General features: G+C 47.1%; 1 protein-coding gene across 1 annotated transcript in view; it reads left to right on the top strand.

The window, feature by feature from the left end:
• The window catches only part of POLR2B (polymerase (RNA) II (DNA directed) polypeptide B, 140kDa), a 32,024-nt gene that overhangs the window by 9,612 nt on the left and 4,851 nt on the right, over nt 1-17,561 (top strand). Inside the window, 14 exon segments of the mRNA XM_015406988.1 lie at nt 1,455-1,613; nt 2,671-2,835; nt 3,523-3,719; nt 5,885-6,004; nt 7,372-7,558; nt 8,640-8,783; nt 9,727-9,866; nt 9,965-10,076; nt 10,644-10,798; nt 12,382-12,580; nt 12,701-12,869; nt 13,885-13,906; nt 15,247-15,341; nt 17,326-17,559. Of these exon segments, the coding sequence (XP_015262474.1) occupies nt 1,455-1,613; nt 2,671-2,835; nt 3,523-3,719; nt 5,885-6,004; nt 7,372-7,558; nt 8,640-8,783; nt 9,727-9,866; nt 9,965-10,076; nt 10,644-10,798; nt 12,382-12,580; nt 12,701-12,869; nt 13,885-13,906; nt 15,247-15,341; nt 17,326-17,559 (2,098 nt within the window).

The following is a 17,561-nucleotide window of genomic DNA, read 5'->3' on the forward strand; positions in this document are numbered from 1 at the left end:
GCCCCCCCCAGTGCATTTTCTGGTCACTGTGCAGGTTTTGGCATAGTTCTCTGATCCCTGCTGTCAGACTTCCATCAGTTTAGCAAACCATTCTCTTTTAACGAAACAACATAGAAATAGCACCCCAGGTGAGCTCCTGCCAGCTTTTCTGCTCACTCCCAGTTTCTCTCCTCAGTATAGTCACCACCCTGTTTGCATTTCATTGTCTACACATGTCTCACAGTACACATCCTATAGCCTCGTCGCTTATTTCACGATTGGAAAAGCTGGTATGATAACAGCACTCCGTTTATATCTAATTCTTCTATTCTGTCCTTTAAAAACCTGAATTCTTGCCCTGACCTGGATAGTCCAGGCAAGCCCGATCTTGTCAGATCTCGGAAGCTAAGCAGGGGATCGACTCTGGCATGTACTTGGATGGGAGACCTCCTTGGAATACCAGGGGTGGGAGCAGGCACTTTACTCAGCCACCTCTCTGAATATCCTCCAGGCCCCCAGTAGGGGTCAGTCACCAGAGGTTGCCATGACTTCCAGGTGCACACTCACACACACACACGCACATATAAAAAAATACAAACCCCCCCACCTGAATTTTTGCCTCTGCTTCAGTATCTCTGGATTAACACCTCTCTTGTTTTGAAATTCAGGGGTTTTTTTTTGTAAAGCCTACACTCCCATTATACAGCAGCTGCATTCAGCCATTGCAATACATTATGGTTTGGTCAAAGTAAGGGTGTCTGAATGTTGGCAGTCTGATGAACTAGGATTTCAAGTTAGGCTTTGCAGAGTTTTGTTAACCACAGAAGGTACTAAGCACGGTTTGTTGTGACGTCTGAATCCAGCAATCACCGTCTGAATCATCACCTGACCACAGAAACAGCCTAGTAGGGTGAATGTTCTCCTTGCTGGGAGGTCGGGAAGAGGCAAGACCCCAGCAAACAAGAGTTTATGCACAAGCTGGGATATGTTACATATGTCTAATCAGGGTCTGTTGTACAAAAACAGTTTATTGTGGGAATGAAATGCAGCCTGCATTTTTTTTTTATTGTGGCACTCTTCAATTTAATTATTTATACCAGTTGGTGGTTTCCACCCCTGAGCAGAATCTGAATTATTCTTGTGTCAACTACTTCTGTGTGTAGTGTTCTGAAGTCCTTTTACGCAGTTCTGAAGTCTTTTTACGCAGTTGATATTTTTGTATCCTGTGTGTTCCTCCAAGAGTCCAGAGATGGTATGCAGCAGGTTTCGTTTCACAGCAGTTGTTTCCTTTTAAGTACTCTGGACACAGGTTAGGTTGAGAGGGCTAAGCCCTGTCCAAGTTTACCCATCATGCTTGCCCATAATTTTTTATGCACTGTTCTTCCCTGATGGTATGTTTCCGAAGACTGTAAATGTTATCTTAACAGGGAAGCTCTAATACAAACAGTTTGTGCTTGCTTGTATTCCCTTCATAGGTTCTAATTGCTCAGGAGAAGATGGCTACGAACACAGTATATGTGTTTGCCAAGAAAGATTCCAAATACGCTTACACAGGAGAGTGTAGGTCTTGCTTGGAGAATTCTTCTCGGCCAACAAGTACCATATGGGTGAGCATGTTGGCCAGAGGTGGGCAGGTAAGCGTTTCCTTAAATATTTGACCTTGGTCAAGGGTGACAGGTTTGCTTTGCTATCTGCACTTTTGAGTATTGATCTCTTTTCTGGCTTTCTGCTACCCTGTGTTGTGTTCATCTTGATTTGGAAGGGATGCAGGGTTTGCACTTGTTTTTAATTCTGTCACGGTGCAGTATTGGCTCCAGTGTTGTTTCTGTGTGAGACAGTCAGTGAGGCAGCCCTTTAAGGGTTTTTTTTATTTAAATGTTATGTACATAACAATAACCATATCCACATTCAAGTTCAGAGGTAACAATTAGCTTTTGAGCTTAACTTTAGTCTGTGTACAACTAAATGACTACTTTATGGTAATACTTAAACTAAGAGTTGCAACAGCAAATATGCAAAAATGCAACAAATCTCAATAATGTGGGTTCTTTGGAACAATTTTGTTTCTCACTAAATATTCCACTACAGGATGCCAAGTCCCCATAGGTCTCTAGATAGGGATCCCCAACCTTTTTATGCCCACCAGTGTCTTTGAAATCCGGAGACGGGTGGTGGGCACAACCACAAAATGGCTGCCATGGGAGGCTGAGCCAACCACAAAATGTCAGGTCGTGGTTATATAGATTTGTAATAGCAACTCTGCAGCATTTCAGGCAGAAGCTCTGTTTAGCGGGGTGCCTTTTAATCTGCACAGCCAATCAGAAGCCCTGCTGAGCAAAAGCCCCAGCTGACCCCATCCACTTTCTAAAAACATTTGGCAGGCACCAGGAAAAATATTGGTGGGTGCCGTGGCAACCGAGGGCACCACGTTGGGGACTGCTACTCTAGATTCTCTGTAGTCCCTTTCTTCAGGCAACTTAACAGCAACATGCAAAGCGGCATTGTCCTCTTCAGTGGCTTTGCTTTTTGCCATTTCCCACCAATCCCTGCTTGAGCCATATGAGAGAGTCTTGGAAAATAGCCTTTTCTCAGATGCATGGTTCTCCATTAAAATCACAATGTATTTGAAATTAATGGGTGCATGCCTTGGTAAGGCCGCTGTGCTCGAATTCTGCCTTCCTGCTTTCACAGGGTGCAAAGAAGAGTGCCATAGGTCAGCGCATTGTGGCAACTTTGCCATATATCAAGCAGGAAGTGCCCATCATTATCGTCTTCCGTGCACTGGGCTTTGTGTCTGACAGAGACATCCTGGAGCATATCATTTATGACTTTGAAGATCCTGAGATGATGGAAATGGTAATACATTGATCTTTGTGTTCTGGGCTCAGTTTGAGCAATGTGTCTTTTTTATAAACATTTGACTTCTGTAATGATGTGCTGAATTGGCTAAGTGTGCTTTAGCAAAATCATAATTTTATGCTAAATTAGTTCTTTGCAGAAGTAAGCTCCACTCAGTTGGCGAGGGGGACTTGTATCTATGGGGGCAGCTTAGATTTAGAAGTGTCTCATTTCAAAGTCACCATAACTTGCTGTTGTGGACTAGCCGATATGGGGATTCTGAACAGTGTCTGATTTCTTACATTTTCAGGATGGGGATCAGTATCAGAGCACCTGCTTTGCATGCAGAAAGTTATTTCCAGGTAAAAGGCTCAGGTAGTAGGGGATGTGAAAGTCCTCTGCCCGAGACTGTAGTGGAGCAGCTGCTAATCAGAAGAGACAGTACTGACCCTCGATAGGCTGATGTCTGACTCAGTGTAACGTAGCTTAAATAAAAGAGTGTGGCTCAGTGATAGAGCATCTTCTTTGCATGCAGAGGATCCCCTTTCAGTCCCCAGCATTTCCAGTTAAAAGGATCAAGCTGTCTATTTTGTGACATGGCGCTGCCGCTCGGTACCGACCTTGACGTACCAAATGGTCTGACGTGGCTTAAGGCAGCTTCAAGCGACTGGTCTACTGATAACGTGCCTGGTCTACGTGTGATAGGTTAAGCCTTCCTTGGATGAAGCGTTCGTCATTCAGGAGCAGAACGTTGCGCTGAACTTCATTGGCTCGAGAGGCGCAAAGCCTGGCGTCACGAAAGAGAAAAGAATCAAGTACGCCAAAGAAGTTCTGCAGAAAGAGATGCTTCCACATGTCGGCGTCAGCGACTTCTGTGAAACCAAAAAGGCTTATTTTCTAGGGTACGTAAAGATGCGCAACACTTAACCATGGGAACGATTTGCCACGATTTGGAATAGTATGACAATCTAGAGTCAATAACAGTTTTCTTTATTTCATATTTCGGTAGCGTTTAGAGCTAATTTAAATCACTGCTGGGTAGGAAGCTTGGGCGCGGAGCATCACACCCCCATGCCTTTCATATGGATCGCCAACCCCCAGTACCAGCTCTTGGGTGGGGAGGGAACTACACCACAAAGACCAGAAAGTTCTGGGCTTGGATACTTTTCATGGGTTCTGGATTCAAGTGTCTGTGTTCTGGGACACGTTTAGGGTTTTCTTTGGGCGTGGGCATTGTTCCGTGGTGGTAGCTGGTATCTGATTTACTGTCTTCTTGACTTGTAATGATACTTATTAATGGTAGTACTGCTAATTTCCAAGAGAATTTATGTATTAGATTGTCGAGGAAGATTAATTTGGGCAGCATGAATAAAAAGACCTCACCCTGTTTACAAGACAGACATAGTTAAGGCCCGGAGCCTAAATTGGATCGTATATCATATATACTGGCTGATTTTTTTTAAAGCCATGAAATGAAGAAGAAGAAGAAGAGATTGGATTTATACCCTGCCCTTCACTCGGAGTCTCAGAGCGGCTTACAAACTCCTTTCCCCCACACGACAGATACCCTGTGAGGTGGGTGGGGCTGAGAGAACTCTGACACAAACTGCTCTTGCGGGAACAGCTGTGCCAGAGCTTGTGACTCACCCAAGGTCACATCAGCAGGTGCAAGTGGAGGAGTGGGGAATCAAACCTGGTTCTCCCAGATTAGAGTCCGCACACTTAACCACTGCACCAAACTGGCTCTCAGTCGAAGCCTGACACTTCCAAGTATTTGAAGAATGGCTTGAAGTAAATGTATAGCCTAAGCTGCATAGGACTTCCAGCAAAGCTCCAGAACCGTTCAGACTCTCCCTCCTTGGTGCAAGAGCATGAGCCAGTCAGAGGAACGTTGATCTGCCTGTCCCCGTGCCGTGCCGTGAATGGCTCTGAGAACTGGGAAGGAATTCCAGCGTTGCCTGATAGGGGGAGGGGGACAGAAACCTTGGTGAGAACGGAACATAGGCTTGACAGCTGGTGGGGAAAATGGTTTCAAGTCAGTGTATGCTCCCCTTGGATCGATCAGCATTTTTTCCTGCATTTATTTTGATATGGTACAATTTGATGGGTGTGTGGCGCTTCAGAGCTTCAGCAGACGAAAACAAAGCAAACTGTCCTCACACTGAAGGAACTTGCAGTCCAAAGCAAATGGCAAGGAAAGTGGACGTGACCAAGGGGAAGGAAGGACTGGCAGGGGGGGAGGCCTCCTGCTTTTTCCTGCTGGTTCTTGCTTTTCCCTCCTTGCTCCCTTTCACCTCAGTTTCAGGTGCCATTCTGGTTGCTAACCTTGAATGCCAAAGCTTTTTTCTCCTCTGCGATCTTGGCATGGCCAAAGATGTCACTGTCCCCTTTTTAGGAGAGCTTTTACATCCACGTGTGTACGGAAGAAAGTGCCAGGTTTGTTTTGGCACACCTGGGGTTTCCCCACAGGCTTGCCGGAGACGATCTTATAGCCCAGGGTGGAGTTTTTGATTTGCATCCCATGGCTGTTAAACATTCAGGCCTTCTCCTGCTTTCTTATTCTTGAGCATGAGGATTTAAGGTCCCTGGGCTTTGAGGAGTTCGTGACACTGGGGCCTTTATTATTATTATTGTTGTTGGTGGTGTTGGTGTTGGTGTTATTGTTATTATTTCTTTGTTATTTGTTATTATTATTATTATTATTGATTTTCTCAGCTTTACAGAGAGCAGCTTAAACATTTGTTTCAACACAGTAACACTGTAACTTTGCTACATATAAGTGACTATACAACACGGAACATTTTGTCTCGTTATTCAGAGGGGATTGAACATTGAGTCGTCTCGTGGGTGTGGTGTGTTTTCTCGTGTTTGTTTTATTATTATCTGCAGTGCTGGAGGCCTAAAGGTGTAACCACGTGTGATATATTTGTCTTGTTGGCAATATGCTATTCATAGCCATATACTCCAGGGCTGCCATTTCAAGTTTCATCTGGGATATCTTAATGTCTATGTTTTGCAAGTCTGCATGTCCAGCTGTCACTCAATAAGCTGCTTGTCTCTGGTAAAGGTACATGGTCCACAGGTTACTCCTGGCTGCCTTGGGGAGAAGGGAACTGGATGACAGAGATCACTACGGCAACAAGCGTCTGGACCTGGCAGGGCCACTACTTGCCTTCCTCTTCAGAGGGTGAGTGCAACCCTTTCCTACAGGGAGGGGCCACGGCTCAGTGGTAGACCATCTGCTTTGGCACCTTCATTTAAAAGGGGATGGGCAAGACCTCTGCCTGAGACCCCAGAGAGCTGCTGCCAGTCTGAGTATAATACAGTGTTGATCTAGAATGGGCCAAGGGTCCGATTAGTTATGAGGCCGATTCATACGTTCATGTGATTTACTCATAGCTGTTTCTGTGTCAAGAGGTCTGCTTTCTTCTAAGCATTCTTAAATTCATCTCCAGCTGTGGCTGGTGTGAAAAATCTTCACACTCCACAAGTGTGAGAAATGTGGGAAAGGGCGGTGATTCTGGGGGCAAGCACTTGCAGGCAGACATACCTTTGGAGGAGTGTGTTGAGTTCCTGTAGTTTGAGTTGGCACTCTGAAGGACAACAGTTTTCGGATCTTTATTTGTTCTCAGTACTACTGAGACGGGATCAGTTTTTATGTCCTGCTGAGAACACTCAGGCTAATGCCTATCTTGAACAAGCATTCCTCCTTGTGGGAGAGAATTATGGCTGCACGCTTACCACTGGGACAGGGCATCCCCCTTGACCAAAACCCCACTCCCCTTATTTTCGGGGTCCAGTTGGGGAGGGGCCGTGTTCAACAGCCTTATTCACTTTCTGTGCACGGAGGGGAAACGAGCATGTAGCAGGTGCAGACTTAGGCTGGACTGAGAGTTTTCCCTGAAACAGTAATGGCTACTATCCTGCCACCTTGCAGCGGAGTGACGGAAGGGTATGTTTGTCCTTGGATGAGGAGGGTCGATTTTTTTTCCAGATTCCCTCTCCCTGTCTCTCTCTCTCACACACACTTGGCTCCCTATACTGTTCTAGAAAGTCTGTTAGCTCCCAGGAACGAAATATTTGAAGGGGCTCACCGGGCTACAGCTGGAGACAGAGGTAGGAACGTTCTACTCCACTTGCAGATTTCACTGGGTCCAAGCCCGTGACTGGGAGACTGCATTTGCCTTTACTTGATATACTTTAAATTTATAATAATACTGCCTTGGGCCTTCTGGAGCCATTCTAGTAGCACAGGCAGTTTCCTCTGCTGGAGGACTGTACTTCTAACAGGATGGATCTATGGAATCCATCCTCACTGACTTGGTACTTGTGGGTAGAACATTAGACCGTATGTTGCAGCAGCAACCAATTTCTCAAGCACCAGTCCTGAGAAAACAAGTCCATTGAAAGAGGTAGGATATTAAGTGGGAATGATTCTTCTGGATGGAGGCCTCTGTGTGCACCATGCTCCAAAAAGGTTTTCGGGGGGGTGGGGGATGGAAAGTTACTTCTGTCTTCACAATGTTTACATTTTTCCAATTTCTTGCGGAACAGGATGTTTAAGAACCTGCTGAAGGAAGTGAGAATATACGCACAGAAATTCATTGACCAGGGGAAAGATTTTAACTTGGAGCTGGCAATCAAAACCCGGATAATCTCGGACGGTTTGAAGTACTCATTGGCTACAGGGAACTGGGGGGACCAGAAGAAGGCTCACCAGGCCAGAGCTGGGGTGTCTCAGGTAGGCATTTGGCCAGTCCCACTGAGCCCCTTGTTCCTCTGGGCCACAAGGGGAGAATTGGAGTCCTGCCATTTCATTGGCTCCTCGGAGGGCCCATTCTGTCCTGTTAACTCAAGCCCAGCGTCCATCTGGCTCACGGGTTGAAGTCACTATGTGTGATTCCGCCAGACCTCCCTGCTCAGAAAGCTCTTTGGCCTGCAGTCTCCCAGCTACGATGCACACCCTGACCTCATTTGAGGATTTTTCATCTCTCCTTTCCCAAATGTACTGCCTCCGGGGGCCCTCCCAGTTTAGTGCCCGTGGCTTCCTGTGTTTCTTTTTGCTTGAGCTCCCCTTCTCAGGGCCTCAGCCGCTGGCCTCTCTCTTCCTTGGCCAATACCTCAGAGCCCCCCCGCCCCCCCCAGCTCCGTCTCTCCCCTGCTAGCAGCTGCACTGTTTCAGCCCTATGGCTCTGCCTCTCCCCGCAGAATTTAATATGAGCCCGGCATGATGTTGCGGGAGCGCAGTGGGTTTTGCCGAGGTTATGAGGGTAACAGGCCACAGGGAGGTTTCTGTTTGGCCCGGGGGTCCTTAGTTTTGCAGTTTCCTGTTCTGACCTCATGTCATGTAGCCCAAGCTTGAGGCTGCCAGGCTGGGGCTACTGCAGAATTTCACGCATCCTTTGGATTTATTGTATTAACGCCTGCAAACTTGCGGAGTCCTCCTTCAGTCTGTGTAAGTCTTCATCGATCTTTAAATGGGCCTGTAGCTAGTTAACATGTTAATAGAATTCTTGGGATGTGTTTTGTCTTTTAATAAACCCCTTAAGTTTACCTCCTGCTCTTAGCGGTCTCCCAGTCAGAACTGGAATATATGCTTGCTTCAAAGCTGCAGCCTCAGGTCATTTCTGGGCCCTCTTGTACTGTAGTAAGACACTCTGTACTAAGCGATCTGAGACCAGTGCTGAAAATGAATATGTAGATGGATGGTGGGATGTCTTTCGATTGAGTCACGGGATAAGTAGCTCTTGATGGCATTCAGAAGGTGAACTATCCGTACTTCCTGAGCTGGCCTCAAACGCAACTTGTTGCATTCCTCCAAGGTATTGAACCGTCTGACTTTTGCATCTACGCTTTCTCATTTACGTCGCCTGAATTCCCCCATTGGTCGAGATGGGAAACTAGCCAAGCCCAGACAACTGCACAACACTTTATGGGGAATGGTCTGTCCTGCTGAGACTCCAGAGGTAAGGCACAAGTCAGGCTGTGTTTTTTGTTGATTAAAATAGGTATGTCTTGCCTTTCTTGTCATGGGGGAAAGGTGGTATCCCAGGGCAGCTTACAAAAACCAGGAAGCTCTGGCACCATAAAAGTTAGAAACACACATACCCATGTAAAAGTACTTACAGCTTGTAACAGAGATTATCTGTTCACAAAAGCCCTTTTAAATGGGGCAGCCTTGTGGCCAAAGCTTTCCCCGATGATGGCTACTAGCACTGGGTTTCAGGGTTTATTGCCTCTAGATATCGAGCTTCCTTTTCCTCACTATGGCTAGTAGCCACTGGTGGACTGCCTCTCCATGTATAGGTCTGTTACTGGCTATAAGCTGTGACTTCCTTGAACCTGGAAAGTCTGAAAACCACTGCAGTGAACAGTCTTGTCCTGACATAAATGGTTAAGAGAACATAAGAGAAGCCATGTTGGATCAGGCCATCCAGTCCAACCTTCTGTGTCACACAGTGGCCAAAACCCAGGTGCCATCAGAAGATCCACCAGCAGGGCCAGAACTCCAGAAGCCCTCCCACTGTTGCCCCCAAAACACCCAGAGTACAGAGCATCATTGCCCCAGATAGAATGTTTCGCTGATACCTTGTGGCTACTTATGGACCTCTGCTCCATATGTTTATCCAATCCCCTCTTGAAGCTGTCTGTGCTTGTAGCCACCACCATTTCGTGCAGCAGTGAATTCTACGTGTTAGTTACTCTTCGGGTGAAGAAGTACTTCCTTTTATCCGTTCTAAGCCTACTGCTCATTGATTGAGTGCCCTTGTATTGTGAGAAAGGGAGAAAAGTACTTCTTTCTCTACCGTCTCTATCCCAGATGTGATTTTGTAAACCAGCACTTGCCTGGTACATGATCTTGAGGAGAAGCTGATTTTTTTTTTAAAAGGCAATTCCGTGTGCCCCCAGGGTCATGCCGTAGGGCTTGTGAAGAACCTTGCTCTGATGGCCTACATCTCCGTGGGGTCTCAGCCCTCCCCCATTCTGGAATTTTTGGAAGAGTGGAGTATGGAAAACCTGGAAGAAATCTCTCCAGCTGCCATTGCAGAGTACGTACACAAGGAAATCAGCATAAGAGTTCTTTCACGTGGGTTCATACCAGTAGAACATTTGCATAATCCTTTCCTTTTTTCTCTCCTGCCTGAAGTGCCACGAAAATCTTTGTGAATGGCTGCTGGGTTGGGATACACAAAGACCCGGAGCAGCTCATGAACACACTGAGGAAACTGCGGCGTCAGATGGACATCATTGTGTCAGAGGTAAATATTGGGTCATGACTCTGGCTTGACAAAGTGTGGGGTGCCTAATAATAATAGTAATAATAGTAATAATAATAATAGTCTGTCATGCAGAAAAATATTGGATGTTATCACAGTCTGTCTTAAAAGCAATTTTACTCATTCTAAAAGGAAAATATTTCATAGGATTTTTTTCAGTGTTCTCCAAATTTCCATTTTTTCCTACTGGAAGAACTGGGGGGAAAAAATCTTCTGGAGAAAAATCTAGGGTTTTTTCCAAACTCCCCTTCCCCCAAGGATTTAACATACCTAGTTAAAAGCCACCATCACAATTTAAAATGTTATATCTGTCTTCACACTAAATCTAAGGAGTTTGTTCATTTGTTTGTTCTTTGTGGAACACTGCTTGAGACCCAAAGACTATTGCATGGATAGACTTGGTACAGGTGGGCCAGATCTGTGCTAAAAATTAAATTCGAAATGCCTTGCTTCTTTTTTTTTTTTAAGCATTGCTTGTTGCCCACACTAAGCACTTGCCTTTAGGAAATGGATCTCTGCTGCTTCTGAATGTGTCCTTTGCGCACACAGGTGTCCATGATCAGGGATATCAGGGAGCGAGAAATCCGCATCTATACCGACGCTGGCAGGATTTGCCGCCCGCTTCTGATTGTGGAAAAACAGAAACTGCTGTTGAAGAAGAGGCACATCGACCAACTCAAAGAGCGGGAATATAACAACTACAGGTAGAAAACTCCCCGTTTTCTTTTGGAGGAATGTGTACATGACTCGTTCCTATTTCTCAACTAGCTTTAGTGAAAGAGGGCTTTCCATAAGAACATAAGAGACGCCAATGTTGGATCAGGCCAAAGGCCCATCCAGTCCAACACTCTGTGTCACACAGTGGCCAGAAATACTAGGTGCCATCAGTGGGGCCAGGACATTAGAAGCCCTCCCACTGTTGACCCCCCCAAGCACCAAGAAGACAGAGCATCACTTGCCCCAGAGCCCCTGTCTATATCTTGTGGCTAATAGCCATGGGGTGTGGTTTCTTAAGAGTGGCAAAAATGCCCTGGGCCTCACCTCAGCTGCTCCAGTCTCTTGTAGTGGCTGCAAGGTACCTCCAGAATGACACATGCAGAGCACGCCAAGTTTCCAGAGCAGGGCTTTCCAACACGGTGCCCGTGGGGCGCTGTGGCATCTGCCTTGAACGTCCCTTGTCGGCCGCCAGATGTGTCACCGAGTGGGTGGGGCCACAAAGTACTTCTGTAGTGATGTGTGCTACTCAATTTTCTAGAGTGGCTTTTGAGGGCACAGCCTGAGCACCAGCTCAAGGTGACGTGCCCTAGGGACTCTGCTTGGTTCGCACTTTCCGGGGGAGGGGGTTGGCCAGGGGTCTTGGCTGTGCTGTGGCAGAGGAGGCTGACCACAGAGGAAAGTATTCTCCAAATGTGTGATAGGTGTGTGTGTAAGGAAAGACCAACTGACCGAGCAGGGGGGATGGAATCCCAGGGTGTGGAATAGAAGCTCTTTTCTTGCAGCACAGCAGTTTCACATGGCAGTTTTGATGGGTTTGATGCCCCTCTAAACATAACTGCTGCAGAGAGATGGAGAGTATGGAAGCCACAAGAGAATCTGAGATGCCGTGTTCTTTTTTTAAACACCAGAGCTCCACTTCACAGGTTTTACACATACAGCCAGTGGGCTGCATACGTGCAGTTGGGTGCAAGAATTTAGGGTAGGCCCTTGCCAAAGAGCTGGCCAGCAGTCAAGAGGTTTGGGAGTAGATTCAGAAAATTCAGGTGATGCTCACCTCTGCTTTTCATCCGCAAAAGACCCTCATCTAGTAACTATTGTTCATAGAACTCTGCTACCCCTACAAACTCTTTTCTTGCAGCACAGCAGTTTCACAGAGCAGTTTTGATGCCCTTCTAAACATAACTGCTGCAGAGAGATGGAGAGTATGGAAGCCACAAGAGAATCTGAGAGGCCGTGTACTTTTTTTAAACACCAGAGCTCCACTTCACAGGTTTTACACATACAGCCAGTGGGCTGCATACGTGGCAGCTGGGTGCAAGAATTCAGGGTAGGCCCTTGCCAAAGAGCTGGCCAGCAGTCAAGAGGTTTGGGAGTAGATTCAGAAAATTCAGGTGATGCTCACCTCTGCTTTTCATCCGCAAAAGACCCTCATCTAGTAACTATTGTTCATAGAACTCTGCTACCCCTACAAGTGAAAGCAAAAGACAGTAAGATCTTCCAATGGACTGTGCCCGTTTTTGATAACAAGTACACTTTTGTAGAACTCAGTTAAGCGAGGCCCTTTGTTTAGCTGGCAGGACCTGGTGGCCAGCGGCGTAGTTGAGTACATCGACACCCTCGAAGAAGAGACCGTGATGCTGGCCATGACGCCAGATGACTTGCAGGAGAAGGGTGTCGCGTACTGTTCGACCTACACGCACTGTGAAATTCATCCCTCCATGATCCTCGGCGTCTGCGCATCGATCATCCCGTTTCCTGATCACAATCAGGTCTGTCCAACTTTCTTTGCAGTTGGCATATCAGCTGGTGGCTGGAAGGGAAGTTGGCCTCTCCGTAAAAATAGACATTTATCCTCCTTAACCCCCCTTTCTCATACTTGACTTCCACAGTCTCCCAGGAATACGTACCAGTCTGCTATGGGCAAACAGGCTATGGGAGTTTACATTACCAACTTCCACGTCCGTATGGATACCCTCGCCCACGTCCTGTATTATCCTCAGAAACCCCTGGTGACCACGCGCTCGATGGAGTACCTCAGGTTCAGGGAGTTGCCTGCAGGTATGTCCCAGTCTGCTGTCTAGTGCTGCAGAAGTGCCCTTTACTGACCAGGAATCCTGAGCCCCAGGGTGTATCCAGACATCTGTAGATGCAGCAGTGCAGGACTTTCCCACTGTATCCTACCAAGGTCCACAAAACATTTTTTTTTTGGTGGGGGGGAATCAGCAGACCATGGGGAACAGCATTGAGGGAAAAGAAAGTTATATGCAGTAGGAGGGTGTAAAATTGACAGAGGTACTGTTCCATTGGAAGAACTGTGCGGTAGGATACATGCAGAATTTCCTGGAGGACTGCTGTGGGGACAGGGACAAGGCTTCAGTCTCCCACCACCTGCCCAGCACAGAGGTTATTTCCTAGTTTCTAGACTGGCACTTGGGTTGGGGTGAATGGGGGGCTGGGGGCTGGACTGGGTTTCTGGTGCCTCCGGTTGTTGACTTCTGGCACAAAAGAATCAGGAAGGAAATCATTGGCAAGTGAATGCTTGGCCCATTAACGTTTAGCTTTAGGTGAGATGTAAAGGATAAAGCCGTGCGCTGCTGGGCTCCTGCGGCACTGGCCACCTGGGCATCTTTTAAAACCGGGCATTGAGTTCTGTGCAGGTTTTAGGCCTCTTTGAGACCGATCAGCCGAGATCCTGTTGGCGTATGGCTCCAAGTGGAGGGTGAGCGGCAAGTAGGTGCGTGGGGGGGTAACGGGCAGGAGGAACATTCGAATAACGGAGAGCAAACTTCAACTCTTAAGAAGAATTGGGAGTTGTTCTGTGCAGGTTTTAGGCCTCTTTGAGGACGATCAGCCGAGATCCTTTTGGCGTATGGCTCCAAGTGGAGGGTGAGTGGCAAGTAGGTGCGTGTGTGTGTGTGGGGGGTAACGGGCAGGAGGAACGTCCGAATAACGGAGAGCAAACTTCAACTTTTAAGAAGAATTGGGAGTTTCTGCTTCACAGCGGCAGTACCATAGTCCTCCACCAGGTGTCTCTGGGTGCATTCATTTCAGTACAGAACATCTGGCAGTGCAGGAATGAACAGAGGCTTTTTCAGGTGGGGCTCACGCAGTGCTTGATCTTCTGTGAGTTCGTCTGTCACCATCAGAACGAACAGGTTATTTCCTGTGCTGCTGTGCCTTGCGGTCTTGCGGAACACGCTAGGCAATTCTTAGCCAGCATTCCAAAAGGACATTCGCAGTTTATCTGGGGCTTTTGGTGAGTCCTGACCACTGCTTAGTGCAATCTGCGAGAACCTCCTAAAGGCACTGGTCCTCACTCTGTGGGTGGCAGAGGGCCTGCCATTCCTGGCATGAGGCCTGCGTACAGCTGACCTGTTCCGCTGGTGGCCACTTGTGCAAGGTGGGAACCCCCTGCCAGCCTATAAGCCCCACCAGGCAAGGGCCTTGTCCACTTTCCTGACTGCGAGAACCTCCTAAAGGCACTGGTCCCCTCACTCTGTGGGTGGCAGAGGGCCTTCCATTCCTGGCATGAGGCCTGCCTGTCAGGGATGCGTACAGTGTACCTGTTCCGCTGGTGGCCACTGTTGCAAGGTGGGAACCACCTGCCAGCCTATAAGCCCCACCTGAAACATAGCACAGGTACCACCTTGGGAAATGGACCTCAGAAGAGCCACACATGGCACATTAAAACCATGGAATCATTGAGTAGCACTGCCTTCGAGCATCCCCAGTGCTTCCCTGCCATCGCACAGACCAGTGCTGAAGGTCAAATCTGGCTTTCTTGACAAAAGAAATTGCCTGTCACTGCTGATCTTATCAAAGAACTCCAGTCTCTTCTGGGGATCCCTGGGGCAGAGTTGGAAAGCCTCTGACGCGGGGACATGTTTTCTTGTGAGAGCAAAAAACAGGCGCAGGTAATCACTGTTGTCTCTCCATCATCCATTGCTTGAGCATTTAGTCTTTGTATGTCTGTGTGTCTACACATTGCCGGGGAGAATGGCACAGTGGCAAAGCTGCAGTTGCATGGACAGATGACTGTCAGCATCTGTGGGCAGCGTGCCTTGTCTGCACAAGTGCGGTGGGGCTTCTGCAGCTGGCCTTCCTGCTTCTGAGTTGGAGAGCAGCACCTCTGCCATGACATACACTTGCAAAGGGGGGGCCTTTCTTCCCTGCAGGGCCACTTCAAGAAGGCAGAGATGGCAGGCCAGTACTGTAGTCTCCTCTAACCTGGGTTACCCACAAATGCTATTTTCACCACACCTTTTTGGACTCTTGGCACTACTGGGGAGGGACCACCAGTTGCTGACCTCTGCACTCCTTTCCGCTCATCGAAATGCCAGTGTTCCATTCTCTCTTCTTGGTTTTTACCACCTGAACGGGAAGAGCTCTGTGGGATTTGTAGCTGATGGCTGTTTTCAATCCCCCCCACCTTTAGATCTGTGTTCTATCGTTCCTACAAAGAACAAGAGTCGAAGAAAGGTTTTGATCAGGAAGAAGTGTTTGAGAAGCCAACGCGGGAGACTTGTCAGGGTAAGGATAGGCAGCGCATGCCAGAAGCCACGCTGGATCAGACGAAGGCTCCATCCTTTTCAGCGTTCTGTCTGCAACAGGGAAGGCCACGAGCAGGGCCCACAGAGAGCAGCTCTTCTGGTTCCTCAGAAGTAAAAAGGTAAAGGCTTCCCTTGCTCGAAAGCCAGTCAAGTCCGACTCTAGGGTTGCGGTGCTCATCTCCGTTTCGAAGCCGAAGAGCCAGCGCTGTCCAAAGACGTTTCCGTGGTCATGTGGCCGGCATGACTAAACACTGAGGCGCACGGAACGCTGTTACCTTCCCACCGTAGTGGTACCTATTTGTCTACTTGCAATTTTTTGCTTTCGAACTGCTAGGTTGGCAGGATTCTCAGAAGTACCTGATGCCAATAATAGGCATTCTGCCTCTGAACTCAAGGGTCTCATTCATCTAGCATGGCCAATGGCCACAGATAGACCTATCCTCTATCTATGTGCCTGCCTTTGATAGCCATCCAAGCTGGTGTTGTGCATATTAGATTCCATGTCAAAAATGAAGTCAAATTAGGAGGAGGATCTATGTTTTATTTCAGTTAACAGGAAAACAGTTGGACCCAATAGTCCATCCAAAATTGACTGCTTTCTTTTCAGCATATTCAGGAGATATGCTTCAATTAACAGGAAAACAATTGGACCAAATAACTCATCAAAAATTGACAACTATCTTCTTCTTTTTCTTGAACATATTCTGAGCATATTCAGGAAATTCATGATATTTTATACATGGACTGACATCATCAAGAAAACAATATTCAAAAAGCATAATTGGTTATAAAAGACAGTGGTAATTTGAATAATAAGCCTCTGATTTGTCAGATGTAAAGAAACATATCTACGTCAAATCTACATAAAACCTAAGTGTTTACTTAACCTAACCTAAATGATAATAGGCAAAGATTCTTCATATCCCAAACAAAAGTGTTTTTTTCCTGATATGAGACCAAAATCTTATCTGACCCAGACATTGCAAGGTTTTGCCCTTAAGAACTACAGAACCATGAACTTTGTACCTTTGTTATCTTGTCTGCTAACAATATCAGACCTACAAGAGGAAAGCCTTCTGTATAACAGGCCTTTCTAACATTCTAATAAAATATGACTTAAAAGAAAAATCTATAAAACCAAGACAAAATATGAATATGAATAATCAAAAAAGAAAAACCCTATATAAAACATCTTTATATTCCCATTCATACTACACTGGCAATCCATGTGGTAGCAATGAGTTCCCCAAAATACCATCCTTTTATCTATCCTGAGTTTCTAGCGAATGTGTTTCATAGAGTGACCCTGAATTCTAGAATTATATGAGATGGAGAAAAGTTTCTATCCTCAGTCTCCTTTTTTTGTGAACTAAACATGCCCAGAAGGTACCTACCAACACCTGTTGAAGCCTGGGCTGATGGGTAGCTGCTCAGTAATAGTTCCTTGCCTGGCTCCTTTATGACCTTGCCATCTGTACAGGAGGCAGTGCAGAGTGTTTAGACCTGGAAACTGAACAGCAGCCTGCCTCTCCAGCAGTGCAAGCGGCTGCAGTGGAGGTGACAACGAAACACCCAGTTGTGCGAAATGGGTCTTTCCTGTACCATGATGTGGTTAAACCAAGGACAAAAATGCAGAAGCAAAGTTTGAACTCAAAGCCTTTTACTTGCTATGCCACACAGCGGCCATAAGAAAAACATGGTCCCAGATAGTACCGGCTTTGAGAACCACTGTGCTGACTTAATTGAAGAGACTGAAGAAGCTAGGTCAGATGTGAGCAAGTTGTCGGACTCGCAGTTATATGTAGCCCAACTAAGTACACATTGCAGCCGTCCCAAGAAGAGAATCCAGACAGGTTTATTAACCCCATGTTGGGCTGCCTGGACTGGGAGGTTGTGGGATTGTCTCCAGCTTGGTGGCTTGCGGCTGCCTGATCTAACCTTGTACCGCATTTCTATTTCCCCAGGGATGCGGCACGCCATCTACGACAAGCTGGAAGACGACGGCTTGATTGCGCCCGGCGTACGCGTGTCAGGGGACGACGTCATCATCGGCAAGACGGTGACTCTGCCCGAGAACGAAGATGAGCTGGAGGGTACCAATCGCCGTTACACCAAGAGAGACTGCAGCACTTTCCTGCGGACTAGCGAGACCGGGATTGTTGATCAGGTCATGGTTACCTTGAACCAGGAAGGATACAAG

This window comes from Gekko japonicus, unplaced genomic scaffold (genome assembly GCF_001447785.1).
Source record: "Gekko japonicus isolate JY-2015 unplaced genomic scaffold, Gekko_japonicus_V1.1 scaffold2226, whole genome shotgun sequence".
NCBI classification, from domain to species: domain Eukaryota; kingdom Metazoa; phylum Chordata; class Lepidosauria; order Squamata; family Gekkonidae; genus Gekko; species Gekko japonicus.